This window comes from Mesoplodon densirostris, chromosome 20, assembly GCF_025265405.1.
Source record: "Mesoplodon densirostris isolate mMesDen1 chromosome 20, mMesDen1 primary haplotype, whole genome shotgun sequence".
Lineage (NCBI taxonomy): Eukaryota > Metazoa > Chordata > Mammalia > Artiodactyla > Ziphiidae > Mesoplodon > Mesoplodon densirostris.
Genome location: NC_082680.1, coordinates 11,833,083 through 11,850,512, shown reverse-complemented (window position 1 = coordinate 11,850,512; position 17,430 = coordinate 11,833,083). Strand labels below are relative to the sequence as shown.

At 45.0% G+C, this 17,430-nt stretch overlaps 1 protein-coding gene and 1 long non-coding RNA gene across 3 annotated transcripts in view; one reads left to right on the top strand and one right to left on the bottom strand.

Annotated features, from left to right (window-relative positions):
- The window catches only part of WWC2 (WW and C2 domain containing 2), a 147,059-nt gene extending 138,215 nt beyond the window's left edge, over window positions 1-8,844 (bottom strand). The window contains exon 1 of the mRNA XM_060086224.1: window positions 8,348-8,844. Coding sequence (XP_059942207.1) covers window positions 8,348-8,478 — 131 coding nt within the window. The 5' untranslated portion in view covers window positions 8,479-8,844. The remainder of the gene's footprint in view (window positions 1-8,347) is intronic.
- A 787-nt stretch (window positions 8,845-9,631) lies between these two features.
- Window positions 9,632-17,430, top strand: part of LOC132481335 (uncharacterized) — a 56,491-nt gene continuing 48,692 nt past the window's right edge. The window contains exons 1-3 of one of the 2 annotated variants that reach the window (XR_009530808.1): window positions 9,632-10,296; window positions 10,665-10,796; window positions 11,814-11,875. This is a non-coding gene — a long non-coding RNA (uncharacterized LOC132481335). Of the gene's footprint in view, window positions 10,297-10,664; window positions 10,797-11,813; window positions 11,876-17,430 lie in introns of those variants that run through there. The other variant, XR_009530809.1, reaches the window with a different exon arrangement.

The window sequence follows — 17,430 nt, the reverse complement described above, 5'->3', positions numbered from 1 at the left end:
GGCCACTTTGACTAAAGAAAAACACTTCCAACTGTTCTGTGTGTTTTTCTGTAATTTTTTTTTAAAGTAAACTAATTTTTTGAGAACAGTTTTAGATTTACAGAAAGCACGCAGTTAATACAGTTTCCATACATCCCACCCTCCGTTTCCCCTATTGCAGTGGTACATTTATTAAAATTAATGAACCAACATTGATACATTGTTATTAACTAAGATGCAGATTTCCTTATCTTTTATGTAATGTCCTTTTTCTGTCCCAGAATCCCATCAGGACACCCTGTCTCTTTAGGCTCCTCCTGGCTGTGACAGTTTCTCAGACATTCCTTGGTTTTGATGACCACGTCAGTTTTAAGGAATACTAGTCAGACAGTTTGTGAAACGCCCTCTATTGAGATTTAGTGGGTGTTTTTTCTCACGATTAGACTGGGGTTTTGATAGTTTTTTGGGAGAAAGATCGCAAAGAAAAAGTGGTCATCACATCAATGGTACATCAACACGACTTATCACTGTTGACATTTACCTTGATCACCTGGCTGAGGCTATGTTGGTTAGGTTTCCTCCAACTGCTTTAAAAAAATTAATAAAAATGGTTTTAATTCTTACTATATATTACTAGTTTAAAGCTTTTATACAGCAAATGATCTTGAATAAGCTGGCTGTATACATACACGCACACATTATGATTCATTATCTATGTGATTCACATCTATGCCTCTTAAAATATATTATATTTGAAATGAAGACAAAAATTAATATGGACATTGCCAGTAGATTCTACTTTTAATTCACCCTAACTCTTCTTCCTTTGCCTATTAGGAGACACAAAAAAGGTGGGTAGAGTGGCAAAGGCTCAAAGGCTAGAATAAAGGAGGAAAACTTGGGTCATATTGAGGCTATCAAAACACTGCAGGAAATGCAAATCAAAACCACAGTAAGACACTAGCTCATCCCACCAGAAATGCTAAAAAAAGAAAAGAAAAGAAAAGAGCAAGTGTTGGTGAGGGTGTGGAGAAGCTGGAACACTCATACACTCACACACTCACAGACTCACACACTCACACACTCATACACACACACTCATACACTCACACACTGCTGGTGGGGATGTAAGTGGTGCAGCCGCTATGGAAGTTTGGCAGTTCCTCAAAAAGTTAAACATAGAATTAACATATGACCCAGCAACTCCACTTCTAGGTATTTTATCCAAGAGAACTGAAGACATACATTCATATAAAAATTATACATAAATGTTCATGGCAGTATTATTCATAATAGCCAAAAAGTAGAATAAACACAAATGTCCAACAGCCGATGAATGGATACACAAAGTGTGGTATAGCCATACAAGTTATTATTCAAAGTCATAAAAAGGAATGAAATACTGGTACATGCTACAGCATGAATGAACCCTGAAAACATTATGCTAAATGTCATTAAGAAGCCAGACACAAAAGGAAACATACTGTATTATTCCATTTACATGAAATGTCCAGTATAGGCAGAAACATAGAGACAAAAACATAGAGACAGAAAGTAGATTAGGGGTTGCCAAAGGCAGCAGGGGTGGGGGAAGGATGGGGAGTGAGCTCTTAATGGGTACAGGGTTTCTTTTAGGAGTAATAAAAATGTTCAGGAATTACATAATGATCATGGTTGCACAACACTGTGAATACACCAAAAAAAATCCTGTACTGTACACTTTAAAATGGCTAATTTTATGTGATGTTTTTATCTCAATAAAAAATAAATAACTGGGGGAAAAAGCCACTGAAGACACTGAAAACATTCTGAAGCTATATATTTGGGAAATCATTTTTAACCCACAACTTATACACACACTGTGCCTTTAAAAATCCCTTTCCTACTCTTTATACTTCTGTGGTGATTTTTCCAGTAACAGGAGCTTCAGAAATGGATGAAGAGGGCTTCCCTGGTGGCGCAGTGGTTAAGAATCCGCCTGCCAATGCAGGGGATTGGCATTGGTTCGAGCCCTGGCCCGGGAAGATCCCACATGCCGCGGAGCAACTAAGCCCGTGCGTCACAACTACTGAGCCTGCGCTCTAGAGCCCGCGAGCCACAACTGAGCCCGTGTGCCACAACTACTGAAGCCCGTGCGCCTAGAGCCCGTGCTCTGCAACAAGAGAAGCCACCGCCATGAGAAGCCCGCGCACCGCAACAAAGAGTAGCCCCCGCTCACCACAACTAGAGAAAGCCCGCGCGCAGCAACGAAGACCCAGTGCAGCCAAAAATAAATAAACAAAAAGTAAATAAATTTATTTAAAAAAAAAGAAATGGATGAAGAAATTAGTCCAAAATTCTAACAAGAAATCAGTTCAACCAATTTCAGTCAAGTTCATAGGACCGGAGCACACACAAGCCTAGGGCCCCTATCTCAAGGAAGTTACATTTCATTAGGGCTAACACCGTTTCCTACATTTCGGTAACTCCCATCGGCAAAATGAGGCTGGTCACACTCCTCTAGAGTGGTGGCATCATTTTCCTACAGACAACTACTCCGAAAAACTGAGCAAGTGCCATCCACAAGGCAATATCTCCAGGCCCCAGAGGCAGGCAGCACAGAGCCTGGTCAGGCTGCAGGGCGGCTTCTACACTTTTGCCAGCCCACCAGGGATTGCCCACAGGAAACTGAAATCCTGGCTTGCTTGAAGGCCACATGTCACAGTGGCTGATTATGTAGCTCACAACTTAGTGATTTGCTGCTAAAAAAAAAAAAAGAAAAAATTACTTATTTATAAATAATAGTCTTTCTTGACAATGCAATTATTGTCCTGAGAGTTCCAACAAAATTAAGGTGCAAACTATGGACTAGTAAAGTCAGAGAAGAAACCTCAGTCATGGACTAGGCAACCACTGCTCACTCCAGCTAACATCACAGCAAACTGTTGAAAACAAGAAATATTCTGTCGGGAATTTTTGGAAGACAGCATAGTTTAGTTTAAATTAGGGCTTCCCATAGTGATTTTTTTTTTTTTAAAAAAACTTCTTTTAAGAACCTCTCCACACTTCAAATACCATAATCACTGAAATCATAGTAACCACTTGGCACCCAGACTTGGACAGAGCCTGGAGAGGGATGACTCCCAGCAATCTATGACAAGGGCGGTTGTGATTAAAACTATTGGGGCTGATTTTGTGTTCTCTGCTCTTATAAGTGATTCACATATTTATATTGTTAGTCAAAATGTGGCAGCTTAATTCTCTCATTATTTTTAATCTAACTGGAAAATCAATTGTCTCTGGTTGTTGGTGGTTATGGCTATAGTTATGAAAACCCAACAACAAGAAATTGGAAACAAGAGTAGCTCAACTAGTAGTATTCTTTCATCAACTTCACAAACTTTCTGTATCAACTGGCCTAACCAACATTCATTTAACATCTACCAGATACAAAGGATACAGAGAGCAGGAATAAGCAATTAGGTCTTTTGAAGAATTCACACTCCAGCAGTAAGTAGGTTTAGCAAAATTACTTGCTTTGACTTTGAAAGAAAGACAGCAGAGAGTTGCATACAGCCTAACCAGGTGCCACAAACTGGGCGTGGAGAGCCGAAGTTAACTCAGACACTGGTGACACCCAGCTGACATCCTCCTCCTCCTCACTGTCCCCCAGCCCCAGCCCCCAGGATTTCTTCCCTTCAATTAGAAAGTACAGGTTGCTCAACATCTGATCCAAGCCATAAACCAGAGATTATGGTCTATCAGCCCTTTTTAATGTCAAGTCATTTTGTGTGGTGGTAACTCTTTTAAGTTCAGCTAGACAAAGTTATTGTATCCCTGGGTAACGTCCAATCCGAGGATGGAAAGCAAACAGAATTCCACTGGGAGTCCGTAAAACCACTCATCCTGTCTCTGAGCCCTGCCCACCTTAGCCACCTACTCCTCCAAGAGGCAAATAAATCCATCATCCCACCTTTTTCTCCCACATTGAATACAGTTTTTTTTTTTTAAAGCACCAGGCCATTTGGCCATGATCTATAGCCCACCATAAACACCATTTGGTGCAAAGGGTGCCCATGGTGAGCAAAATAAGAGGTGAGTGAGGGAGCAGACCTGCAAAATAACAGTTGGCCTACCTAGGGTGGGGAGGATTGCCAAGGAGTCACAGACAGGAGCTTTCCCCAGGATTGAGCGGGGGCGGGGAGGAGAGGAAGGGCAAAGTCAAGACTGTTAGAGTAAAACTGTAATCTATGCAGGTTGATACAGAGCCCCAAACTGAACTTCTAATGTGCTCAAGAGTGCACCGAACTTCCAAGTTCTACGTGGACTAGTACTGTGGTTCAATGGGGTCAGCTCGATGGGTCCCCAACCCACACTCCCAAGGCATTCACCCTACGTGGCCAGCTCAGGGATCAGAGCATCCTACCTAGTTGACAGGAACCTCTGAAGACCAAGAAAGACTGGTCAAGTGGAAACCACCTAAGTATCCATCAACAGATGAACAGATAAAGAAGCTGTGGTATACAGTATGTGATATACAATGGAATACTACTCAGCAATAAAAAAGAACAAAATTTTGCCATTTGTGGCAACATGGATGGACTTGGAGGGTATTATGCTAAGTGAAATAAGTCAGACAGAGAAAGACAAATACTGTATGATTTCACTTTTATGTGGAATTTAAAAAATACAACAAACTAGTGAATATAACATAAAAGAAGCAGACTCGCAGATACCGAGAACAAACTAGTGGTTACCAGTGGCGGGGGGCAGGGGTAACACAGGGGTGGGGAGTGGGAGGTACAAACTACTGGGTGTAAGCTGGGCTCAAAGATGTATTGTACAGGGCTTCCCTGGTGGCGCAGTGGTTGAGAGTCCGCCTGCCAATGCAGGGGACACGGGTTTGTGCCCCGGTCCGGGAGGATCCTACATGCCGCGGAGCGGCTGGGCCTGTGAGCCATGGCCGCTGAGCCTGCGCTCCGCAGCGGGAGAGGCCACAACAGTGAGAGGCCCACGTACTGCAAAAAAAACCAAAACCAAAACAAAAAAGATGTATTGTACAACATGGGGAATAGAGCCAATATTTTGTAATAACTGTAAATGGAAAGTAACCTTTGAAAATTGTATAAACTGAAAAAAAAAATTGCATAAAAGTAAAAAATTTTAAAAAAAGACCGGTCAATCAGCCTGAAAAGTCAACCCTGGGCAAAGAGGTTCTCCTCCATCGAGAGACCCCTGAGCATGCCGAGATGTCCAGGAAGACTAGAGGAATGACAAAGGACACAGGCTCCAGAGTCAGACTATCTGGCTTTGAATCCTGGCTCCACGTTTAACTACGATGTCAGTCTCCCTGAGACTCCATTTCCCCATCTGTAACTGGAAGATAATAACAGCACCTACCTCATAGGACTTCTGGGAGAATAAAATGAGATCACAGTTAAAGAGCTTAGCAGGGTGGCTCTCACACAGAAAACACTGAGAAAATGTGTGCAGTACCTCTACTATTTTCAGGGGTAACTGGAACTATCCGTCAGTTCCTAAATTGGAATGACATCACTACAACTACTACTCTTTGGTGAGGCCGTAGTTAGGGGCCCCCAAACACCTCCATGGCGTTGGTGGTATGATCTTCACTTTAGAGTTGAAGAATGGAACTTTAGAGGGGTTCAGACACTCATCTAAGCTTTCTCATCTAATAAAGGTGGCGCAAGGAAAGCTTTGATCACATTGCAGCAGAGTCTGCATCATGTAATGGACCTCCAAAAACTTAAAAGCATTTTAAAATAATACTTCAGTAGTCTAAAATCACTACTTATTGAATAAAATTATGTTCTTGTGAAATCTCCAAGCCTTCCCCCATGACATCTGCGTAATAACCTATACAATCAGAAATACTTCACAAATTCTGATAGACCATGAAAAACACAAAATTATCTTTCTTAACATAAATATGACTGGGTAAATCATCATGCCCATCTTAATGAAATGGATTTAAAAGTTCAAAAGTAGTGCAGACCCACAGTTTATCAAGTCACTTTTTTTTCAGGATTTGTAATTTGATCCTGTAAAAGAAGGGGCACATTCCAATTGGCCTGTGCAACACCTCTCTGCCCATATGTTTGGTAAGTGTGTAACAAAATTGCCTAGAGGTAATAGTTCTCCAAATATCCTCTTCCACCATATCTTACACTAGTTAGCAAGACTTATAGACACTTCACTGCCCTAAAATAAAACACAACCAAATTTAAACTATGTCAATGTTGACTCATCTCACAGAATGTCTTTTAAAGCTCTAATACTGAGATCCAGAAATATGTATAACCAGTCAAATTTATAAATACTTAAAGACCCAACAGCAAACTGGAATAATAACAAATCACCTTAGTCAAAACTGTTTGTCCCCATCAAATGAATTGGTTACCCGGTTTCTTAAAAACAGAGCTCATGATAATTGTTAATCCATTAACAATTTTAAATAAAAGACATGCTTAACTTGTTTAAGAAGTAGTGATAAAGATAAGCCAAGCCATATAATTTTATTTCACTTTCTATTTGCTTTACCCAGGCATTACACAGTCTTGTAATCCTTGCTAGTAAACACAAATGAGACGATATTAACAAAACATGTAAATTGAAGTAAAAGAGAATCTAAAATGCCTAAATCTTTCAAGAATGCATTGCGGTTTCAATAACCTGAAACTCCATGTATCAGAAAGCAGAAATAATTACCATACAACTGTAAAAGTCAAATATTTATACAGGTGCCTTAAAAGCCACTGTTGGGTGCACACTATCATCATTGAAATTTACTATCTGTTAAGTAGTTTCAAAGTGCAATAACTGGCTTGGAGCGTGAAGTTTATGACAACAACTAATACATCTGGAGAGACTGTGAAGGCGTGATGCTTGTCATAACTTTCATCAGGTCAGCAACACGCAGCCAGGCTAGAGCAAGACAGGACCTCAGCACAGGTGTCTTTTCTCATTTCAAGAGGGAAACCTAAACCGATACCTTCATGGATAATTTAACAAGGATTGTTCCATAAATTTATAATGTCACTTGTGACTTTCTTATAACTGCTCTTTAGTAGCATTCAAAAACAATATTCTTAAGATAAAAGTAACTGAGAACATAAAGTATGAAACTATTTCAGCTTCAAATTGAGAAAAGGGGGAATGTTTAATAGAAGGACCTAAAAAGGTTATAAACCCCTAAGGCCACATTCCATAAAAAGGGGGAAAGAAATTTCAGAAATGATAAACATCCAAAATTTGGAATTATCCCTAATGGTATATTATTTAAATTTATAAATAGGAATACCTCCTTAATAGTTTACAAATTTACAATTAGGAAAATCTCCTCTTATTCTTCCAATAATTCTAACTGTAAGAAATTTTCCTTTTCAGGGTAAAAAGAAAGATGGAAAAGAGAAACAACATTTGTGAACATTCAGCTAAACTTCAGTTCCTGAACTTCTTAGATGATGATACTGTTATGTTTCTCCTCTTCACTTCTGAGCAGGAATAAAAAGTGTGTTGAAAACTACAAGAAACCACGCTAAGCTCAAGTCAGCGTTCCTCAATAACCAAGGTTCGGTTCCACTGTTCATTTCACCACTTCTTACTTCAACACAGCATCTGCCTTTTCAAGATCTGAGAGTCAGTTCAAGTTTTCAGGTGAAGATAAACACTAAGCAGTAAACCCCCAAACAAGCGTCTCGAAACTCTGGGGGGCAAAGTCAGTTACACCCACCACCAGGGCCCAGCAAGGAAGGGTGCCCGGGGCCCCCTCAGGCCCAGGGCCTCTGGCCCGACCATGGCGCGCCCCGTCAAGAACGTGCAGGCAAGGCTGGGAGCCAAGGACGGCCAGAGAGATGCCACAGGTGGCCTGGACGGCTGGCTGGCCCCGCCTGGCACTTAGGCCTCCTCCTCCGGGAGGCCCAGGGCCCGGCCCCGCCTCCCAGGCCGAATGGACCCTCCAGCCTCTTGCTGGCCAACTTCAGGCGGAGGCGAGCCCGGAGCAGGGCTCAGGGGGCCCCTCTGGGTCCGTGAACTGGACACTGTGACCGCCCAGGGCGTCAATTCCACCCTTCCCTCTGCGCCCAGAGTGTCTAAAGGTCCCGGGGCCGTCGCAGAGCGGGTGACCAAGAGGGCCCTGGAAGGGGCGGCTGCAACCGGCCCCCTCCAGGGCGCCTGGCCGGCTGACGCAGCCCCGGCTCCGGCAGACGGTCCCGCGCCTCCTTCCCGGGACCCCTCCCGGCACCCTGGGCCGGTGACGCCCCACGCCCCCCGCGCCGCGGGCGCCGCCGCTCGGCCAGGTCTCCCGGACAACAGCCGCCGCCGCGCTTCGAGGCGGGTCCCCGCGCCCACCCGCGGCTCGGCAGCCCACCTGTCCCGGGGGTCGATCCAGCTGGTTCTCCGGGTGTTGTGGTCGATGTAGAAGACCTTGCCGTCGTAGTCCCTGGCCTCCTCCCAGCCCCGGGGTAGCGGCAGCTGCCCGCTCCCGGCCCTCCTAGGCATGGTCGGCGGCCTCGCCGGCGAGCGGCGCCTCCATAGGGACCGGGCGCGGGACGCGGCGGGAACGCGACTGCCCGGCCCGATCCGGGCGCCGGCGAGGGGCTGCGGGGCGCGGGGCGCGGCGGGGCCACGCGCGGGGGCGCCTCAGGAAACCCTGCTCTCGGCCCCGCCGGGGATCAGTCCACCATGTCTGCGTCGGAGCAGGCGAGCGAACCCTCCTCCTCCTCCTCCTCGCGATCGCCGCCGCTGCCTCCGCCTCTTCCTCCTCCTCCCCGTCCCCCTGTGGCCGCCGAGGGTCGCGGCGCCCAGGCTGCCCGAGCCGCCGCCGTCTGGGCTCGGATCCGGGAAGCTCCGCGGAGCTGCGGCCGTGGCGGCGACGGTCTCCTCATTTGCATGCGATTAGCATGCGCCCCGCCCGGGGCCCGCCCCCACCCGCTCCTCCCCTCGCTCGGCTCATCTGCATGCACATTCCTCGCCGCCACATTCCAGGGCTTAACCCTGCCGCTCCCGCGGCACGCTGCGCCTGCCGGGGCGCCGGCCCGAGTCAGGGGCGGAAGGGAGCCGCCGGCCAGGTGGGAGGGAAGACGGAGAAGGAATGCGCTGCTCGCTGCTTCCCCTTGACCCCAAATATCTCCCTCCCTACGGCCGAACACTTGGGGTTTTAGAGTTTCGGGACGGGAAAGGCGGCTAAAGAGAAGTCCCCGCAGCCCTCTCCACCGCCTTCCGACTTCTAGGGAAACCACAAGACTTTCGAGAGGAAAGGGGTGGGGAGGCTCTCTTCGGAAGACAAGGTCCCAGCAAACCGAGAAGGCACAAAGGCTCCCCCGCGCCCCCTCGGACCCCGGGGCGTTCCGGGCGGTGGGAAAGTGTGAAAAGCAGAGCCAGCGCTCGAAAGCGCGTCAGTGGCGCGTCCGGGGCGGTGTCGCCCCCGGGGCCTCTGCAGGGCGCCCGGCCCTCCGTGACCTCAGCCTCGCGGCGGAAAGCGAAGGCGGATCCCGCGGTCCGAGGGCGCCGCGACTTGCCTGCCCCGGTGCCCCGCTGCGCGGGGGAAACTCGGGCCAGATTCGGAGAAGCCACTGCACCCCCCCTTCCCCGCCCACCCCCCCGCCGCGACCGTCGTCGTCGTCGTCGTCCGCCGCGCGCGGGCCTGGGGCGCTCCACCCGGGGGCCCCGCGCTGGACGTGCACGCGCCCGCGAGCCAGCCCCTTCCGTCCGCCCGCGCCCCGGGAAGTCCCCCGCCCGCGCCCCGGGAAGTCCCCCACCCGGAGCCCCGCCGAGGCCCAGAAGGTGTGGGCGAGCCCGCTGGCAGGAAAACGCGGCGGCCTGGCGGCCAGGCTTTCCTAGCCCCTGGATGTGTCCGGGGAGGAACGTGGACTTTCTCTCCTTCCACAAGTATTTATTTATTCAGCAGCTACTACGCCCTGGTCGGCTCTGAGGAGGGTCCGGACGTCGGGCTCCGGACTGGACGGTGCCACGAGCCGCAGGCCTGGCAGGGCCCGGACACACAGCATTTGTGCCCCCAGCCCCTCGGCCTGGGAGGGAGCCTCCCAGTCCCCAGACTCCTCTCCAGCCAGGTCTACACCACCGTCCCCCATTCATATTCTTCTGTGTTACTAAGCAGCTGCTTTTAGAGTAAAAAACAAAAAACGTTGGAAGACCTGGAGATCATTCACCTTTTGGTGTGAATTCGCTTAATCCTGCCGCCTAATTTGTAAAGACTTCCCCACCTTGTGCGGGACGCAGCGCACAGCAAGGGCTTTCAGGGGTTTTGGAGCAACGTCCACCTCCCCTCCTGGGTGCACAGACCGATAAGGAAGTCAGGTGAGCTGAGGTTCTCTAAGGCGCGGAGCTGGCGCTGCGCGGTTAGTGTAGCAGCTGCCCTGGAGGCTGGGGACGGCCTTTGGTTCTCCAGGCCGTCGGGGCATCTGCGGTCAATCTCGAAGGTGGAGGAGGGTGGTCCTGGAGAGGAAGGACATGGGGTCAGGCTTGGAACAGCTTCACGGTGGGGACTGGACCTGCCGTCTCGGGCGAGGACCTTAGAAGGAGTTGTATTTGTACTTGGAGCATCTGGGCAGAAACCTTTAACTACTAGAAACTCTAGAGAGAACTCCTGGGAAGGAGCTACCAGAGGTCGCAGGAGTTGGGGAACGGAGTCGCCCAAGATGAACTCGCTTACTGTATCTTTCTAGGTCTTCCTCGTTTACACCCAGGAAACTAGGCTTCGCCCGTAACAAAGGGAAGCCCCCGCCTCCAGGTCCTGTGTTCAGCCCCACTCCACTGATCAGGAAGTGATAACACAAGGCAAGCTTCTCCTGTTCCAGGTGAGATGTGACATCCTAGTGGGTAATCTTAAGGTTGTACTTCTGAATGCTGTGAAAAAGATGAGACCTGGCTAAAACTAATCTCTCACACCACTGAGTGAACGACCCAGCCAAGCCATTCTTGTTTAAACCTTGCTTCCTGCTGTGCTTTCCCCCTACCCAAACAATTAGAAAACATGTATTATATTAAAATGTCTGCATCCTACTGTTAAAAAAAAAAAAGGAGCACACTTTGCTGTTGCCACAACTTAGTTTGTTTCACTGGGATGAACTACTGCCCAATACTTCTCGGTGTTATTTCACATTTGATAAGCTTTCAGGTAAGTATTCTTACCCAACTTCTAAAACCGATGAGGAGTCCAAAATAGCACACAGCGGTAAATGGCATTTATTGTTCTATAAATCTCAAGACTTCAAAAAGGGACCCTAAATAGACAAACAAAACTCTGAAGCATTTAAGAGACAAGCTCGCTTCTTCTCCCCCACTGGGTAGCACAGGAAACATTTGGTCACACAAAAGCAGTTAAGATGACAGAAAGGAAAATTGCTCCTCTGCAGGGTTTTTTGTCTTGATCAAGTTTTCACTCTGCTGTTCTGAGTTCACCCAGTTTACATAGTACCATCCCTTTGGAAAATTCCTAGTGGTTAAGATTATCCCTAGTTTATAGATGGATACATTTAGATTTCATTTGGTTCCAGTTGATCATTGGCAGAGAAGGATGATGCTGTCTGCTGTCCTGGATGCCAGATTACCACAGCCTATGGTACCACTAGCCACTGAAGAGTCTGTTTTCTGGCCTTCAATTCCCTTTTCTCCCAGCTTTACATTTTCTCTGGTACTAATAGTCTGGGGGGGGGGCAGTGAGCTGCCATGAAACAAAGCTCCCACGTCAACGTCCAAATCCTGCGTGGCAGGAAAATTAGCGGTATCAAAAATGGGAGTAGGCAGCGAAATTTATTTCAACAGATAATTAGTTATAACTATCCAAATTTAAAATATGTATACTTTTAATCCAGCAATCCCGGTGCTACAGGTTTACCTACGGATACTAAAGTTCCTCAGGATTTGCAAGGATGTTCATTGTAGCATGCTTTATAATAACAAAACTGGAAAAAACCACCAGCATCCATCATTAAGGGACTAAGTAAATGAATTATCCATACTCAGCAGGCATATTAAAAGCATTGCATAAAAATGTATGTGCTGATCCTGGAAAGATGTCCAGGATCTTTAAGTGAAAAAAAGCAAGGTGCACACTCTTATTCAACATAGTTTTGGAAGTTTTAGCCACAGCAATCAGAGAAGAAAAGGAAATAAAAGGAATCCAAATTGGAAAAGAAGAAGTAAAGCTGTCACTGTTTGCAGATGACATGATACTATACATAGAGAATCCTAAAGATGCTACCAGAAAACTGCTAGAGCTAATCAATGAATTTGGTAAAGTTGCAGGATACAAAATTAATGCACAGAAATCTCTGGCATTCCTATATACTAATGATGAAAAATCTGAAAGTGAAATCAAGGAAACACTCCCATTTACCATTGCAACAAAAAGAATAAAATATCTAGGAATAAACCTACCTAAGGAGACAAAAGACCTGTATGCAGAAAATTATAAGACACTGATGAAAGAAATTAAAGATGATACAAATAGATGGAGAGATGTACCATGTTCTTGGATTGGAAGAATCAACATTGTGAAAATGACTCTACTACCCAAAGCAATCTACAGATTCAATGCAATCCCTATCAAACTACCAATGGCATTTTTCACAGAACTAGAACAAAAAATTTCACAATTTGTATGGAAACACAAAAGACCCCGAATAGCCAAAGCAATCTTGAGAACGAAAAATGGAGCTGGAGGAATCAGGCTCCCTGACTTCAGACTATACTACAAAGCTACAGTAATCAAGACAGTATGGTACTGGCACAAAAACAGAAAGATAGATCAATGGAACAGGATAGAAAGCCCAGAGATAAACCCACGGACATATGGTCACCTTATCTTTGATAAAGGAGGCAGGAAGGTACAGTGGAGAAAGGACAGCCTCTTCAATAAGTGGTGCTGGGAAAACTGGACAGGGACATGTAAAAGTATGAGATTACATCACTCCCTAACACCATACACAAAAATAAGCTCAAAATGGATTAAAGACCTAAATGTAAGGCCAGACACTATCAAACTCCTAGAGGAAAACATAGGCAGAACACTCTATGACATAAATCACAGCAAGATCCTTTTTGACCCACCTCCTAGAGAAATGGAAATAAAGACAAAAATAAACACATGGGACCTAATGAAACTTCAAAGCTTTTGCACAGCAAAGGAAACCATAAACAAGACCAAAAGACAACCCTCAGAATGGGAGAAAATATTTGCAAATGAAGCAACTGACAAAGGATTAATCTCCAAAATTTATAAGCAGCTCATGCAGCTCAATAGCAAAAAAACAAACAACCCAATCCAAAAATGGGCAGAAGACCTAAATAGACATTTCTCCACAGAAGATATACAGACTGCCAACAAACACATGAAAGGATGCTCAACATCTTTACTCATTAGAGAAATGCAAATCAAAACTACAATGAGATATCATCTCACACCAGTCAGAATGGCCATCATCAAAAAATCTAGAAACAATAAATGCTGGAGAGGGTGTGGAAAAAAGGGAACACTCTTGCACTGCTGGTGGGAATGTGAATTGGTACAGCCACTATGGAGAACGGTATGGAGGTTCCTTAAAAAACTACAAATAGAACTACCATATGACCCAGCAATCCCACTACTGGGCATATACCCTGAGAAAACCATAATTCAAAAAGAGACATGTACCAAAATGTTCATAGCAGCCCTATTTACAATAGCCCGGAGATGGAAGCAACCTAAGTGTCCATCATCGGATGAATGGGTAAAGAAGATGTGGCACATATATACAATGGAATATTACTCAGCCATAAAAAGAAATGAAATTAAGTTATTTGTAGTGAGGTGGATGGACCTAGAGACTGTCATACAGAGTGAAGTAAGTCAGAAAGAGAAAGACAAATACTGTATGCTGACACATATATATGGAATTTAAGAAAAAAAATGTCATCAAGAACCTAGGAGTAAGACAGGAATAAAGACACAGACCTACTAGAGCATGGACTTGAGGATATGGGGAGGGGGAAGGGTAAGCTGTGACAAAGTGAAAGAGCGGCATGGACATATATACACTACCTAACGTAAGGTAGATAGCTAGTGGGAAGCAGCTGCATAGCACAGGGAGATCAGCTCGGTTCTTTGTGACTGCCTGGAGGGGTGGGATAGGGAGGGTGGGAGGGAGACGCAAAAGGGAGGGGATATGGGAACATATGTATATGTATAACTGATTAAATTTGTAAAATAAAAAAAAATTAAAAAAAAAAAAAAAAAAAAAGCAAGGTGCAAAAACCACTTGCTTGTTAACTTCACCGGAGGTGGAGCCAATCATAAAATTTAAAGAACACAGCCTCCTATATACTTCCTTAGTGTCAAAGGGAGAATTCAGACAGTAAATTAAGAGAATGGGGACTGTCAGAAAGGTCTCGTCAAAGCAGTATACATAAGGAAAACGATCATTAAAAGGGATGGGGTCGAGATGAGTGGACATGATTCCAAAATGGACTGGCGTGGCAGGGCGTGCTTGTAGAAGGAAATGGATATTGGAAACTCCAAGGTGAATCTGGCGTGCAAGAGCCCAAGACTGGCTGGAGCCATCTAGTTAGGAGGCTGGCGTGATAATATAGGTATGAGAGAGATAAAGGTCTGGATTAGAAATAAAGTGAGGAAGGCATGAAAAGGAATGATCCGGCAAGAATTTGCTACTGATTAGATTAAGCAGTAAGTCGACCACAAGGAGGAATCTGGTATGAGTCCAAGATTTTAGGCCATCAAGAGAAACTCAAATAGCTGAAATAAATGAGGAAGTCCAAAGGGGGATCTGATATGGGGTTTGATTTTAGAAATTAGAGATACCCAGCAGAAAGTTAAAGGTCGGGACTCGAGCTCAAACAAAAGGTCAGAACTGGAAATATATGGTCGAATGTCACCCATCTGAAATTCTGTAAAGGGCTAAGGATTCAGGATTGAATCTTGGGAAAGAAACATCAGTACAAGTCTAATAGCATTAAGTAACCCATCTATAGTCCTGTATTTGGCCTGTAATTCTTCAGTAATTTGATGTGATTTAATTTATTTCTTTGTAAAATGTGGTCTCCATTTTCAGTGATGTGTGTAAGAATTCGTTACTAGCGTGTAATCCATCTCTGAATGAATTATTGTTATAAACTAAGCTTAAGCTATTGAGTCAGCTCATGTGTAGGACAAGATGAACTGGTTTTCAATATTTTAATATCCCCTGTCTCCTCAAGGAGATCAGGGATTATATAAACTGGAACATCTAAATAAGGATAACTTTTTCTTTCCTGAGTCAAACTAGTGACTTTTTTGTTTTTGTTTTTGCTCTTCTGCAACCGAAATGTTAAAATAAATAACATCTCTAGGTATTAGGAATCAGTAGCCCTAATCCACAATTCCTAAATCTTATTGTCTAGACAGTCCTGAAAAAGATAGGCATATGAGCGTTAAGAATTGCCAGTGCCAGGCCAGACCAGAAACCTCGATAACCGCAGCCACTTCCCTGCCAGTTACTCATTATAGCAACACCTTGGGCAACAGCGATCATTTCAGTTCAGCAGTAAGCAACATCAAACAGGTTAGATTTTACCTTTCTCACTGCAGAGGGAGACCCACACTGAGCGAATGCTGTGGTTGCTAAAGAGACAGAAAACATTTAATAGCTGTCTTATTAACTAAAAGGAACAGAAGTTCCAATGCCATGCTTGTATGTGTGAGGCTCTCAGAGGGTGCCTCTTGTATACTCTGTGGGGTAGACTCTTAGAATAAGTATTCACTGACATTCTTTCTTACATATGAAAAAATATCAGGTTCCATTTTCCTTTTACCATCTTTAATTTGCATTTTTCCCCATTCCAACTTTATAATCCACGAAAAACAGCTTCTTTAAAAGATGGGATGGTATTCCCTCATCCCTATCTTTTAAAACTATTTTATATCTCCTTTCCTATCCCTCTGAATTTTCCATTAAAATCTTTATTTCTACTTATTATTTCTCAGTCTTTCTCTCTCCACTTCATCCTCTCTCTTTCTCTTAGTTCTTGATTTCCTGATGTTGACTCAATGCTGTGAATTTGGCTTTAAGAAATTTAACTGCAATATAATCTCCCAAATTTGTCTGATTTAGGGATATTCAAATTGAATAAGGAGAAAAAACTGTCTGTGTAATAAAACATGTTCAAAGAAGTGTATTTTGCCAATAGACGTATGGAAAGTTGCTCAACGTCATTAAGAACCAGTGAAATGAAAACTAAAACCACAGTGAGATACTCATGTAGCCGCTACACTGGCAAAAACTTAAGTTTAAAAATATCAGCTGTTGGGCTTCCCTGGTGGCGCAGTGGTTGAGAGTCCACCTGCCGATGCAGGGGACACGGGTTCGTGTCCTGGTCCGGGAAGATCCCACATGCCGCGGAGCGGCTGGGCCCGTGAGCCATGGCCGCTGGGCCTGCGTGTCCGGAGCCTGTGCTCCGCAACGGGAGAGGCCACAGCAGTGAGAGGCCCGCGTACCGCAAAAAAAAAAAAAAAAAAAAAAAATCAGGTGTTGGTAAGGATGTGGAGTAACAGGTGTTGTCATCAGTGACGGGTGGCAATACAGATTGGTACAGACACAATTGGGCCATATCTAGGAAAACTGAGGATATCCACATCCTGTGACCTAGTGATTCCATTCCTAGGTATATCCCCTAGAGAAATTCACACATATATGCTCCGGATCCACGTACAAGAAATGTTTAGGGTGTATTATTATTATTACTTTAATTTTTTTTTATTTATTTATGGCTGTGTTGGGTCTTCGTTTCTGTGCAAGGGCTTTCTCTAGTTGCAGCAAGTGGGGGCCACTCCTCATTGCGGTGCGCGGGCCTCTCACTATCGCGGCCTCTCTTGTTGCGGAGCACAGGCTCCAGACGCGCAGGCTCAGTAGTTGTGGCTCACGGGGCTAGTTGCTCTGCGGCATGTGGGATCTTCCCAGACCAGGGCTCGAACCCGTGTCCCCTGCATTGGTAGGCAGATTCTCAACCACTGCACCACCAGGGAAGCCCGAGGGTGTATTATTTACAGTAGCCTAAAAGTGAAGCATGCAAATGTCTGATAAAGAATGTAGTGGATAAGTATATTGTGGTTTATTTATGCAATACAATAGAGCAGTGATAAACGGATGAACTACACAAAACCCCTTCGGTAAATCTTTAAAAATATAATGTTGGATAAAAAAAGCAAGAAACAAAAGAATTTGTACAGAGAGATTTCATTCACATAAAGTTCACAAAAACAGGTAAAACCAAACTATATTGATTAGAGATGTGTATGTAAGAGGTGAAAGTATAAAGAAGAACAAGGAAATAAGTACCGCAGAGGTCAACATAGTCGAAAGGGAGGGATAATGTTGAACTTGGGGAGAAGGACATGGGGAGAGGAATTCTGTGAATGTTCTGAGGTTTTTTTAACCTGTTTGCTTTATATTTTTTGTT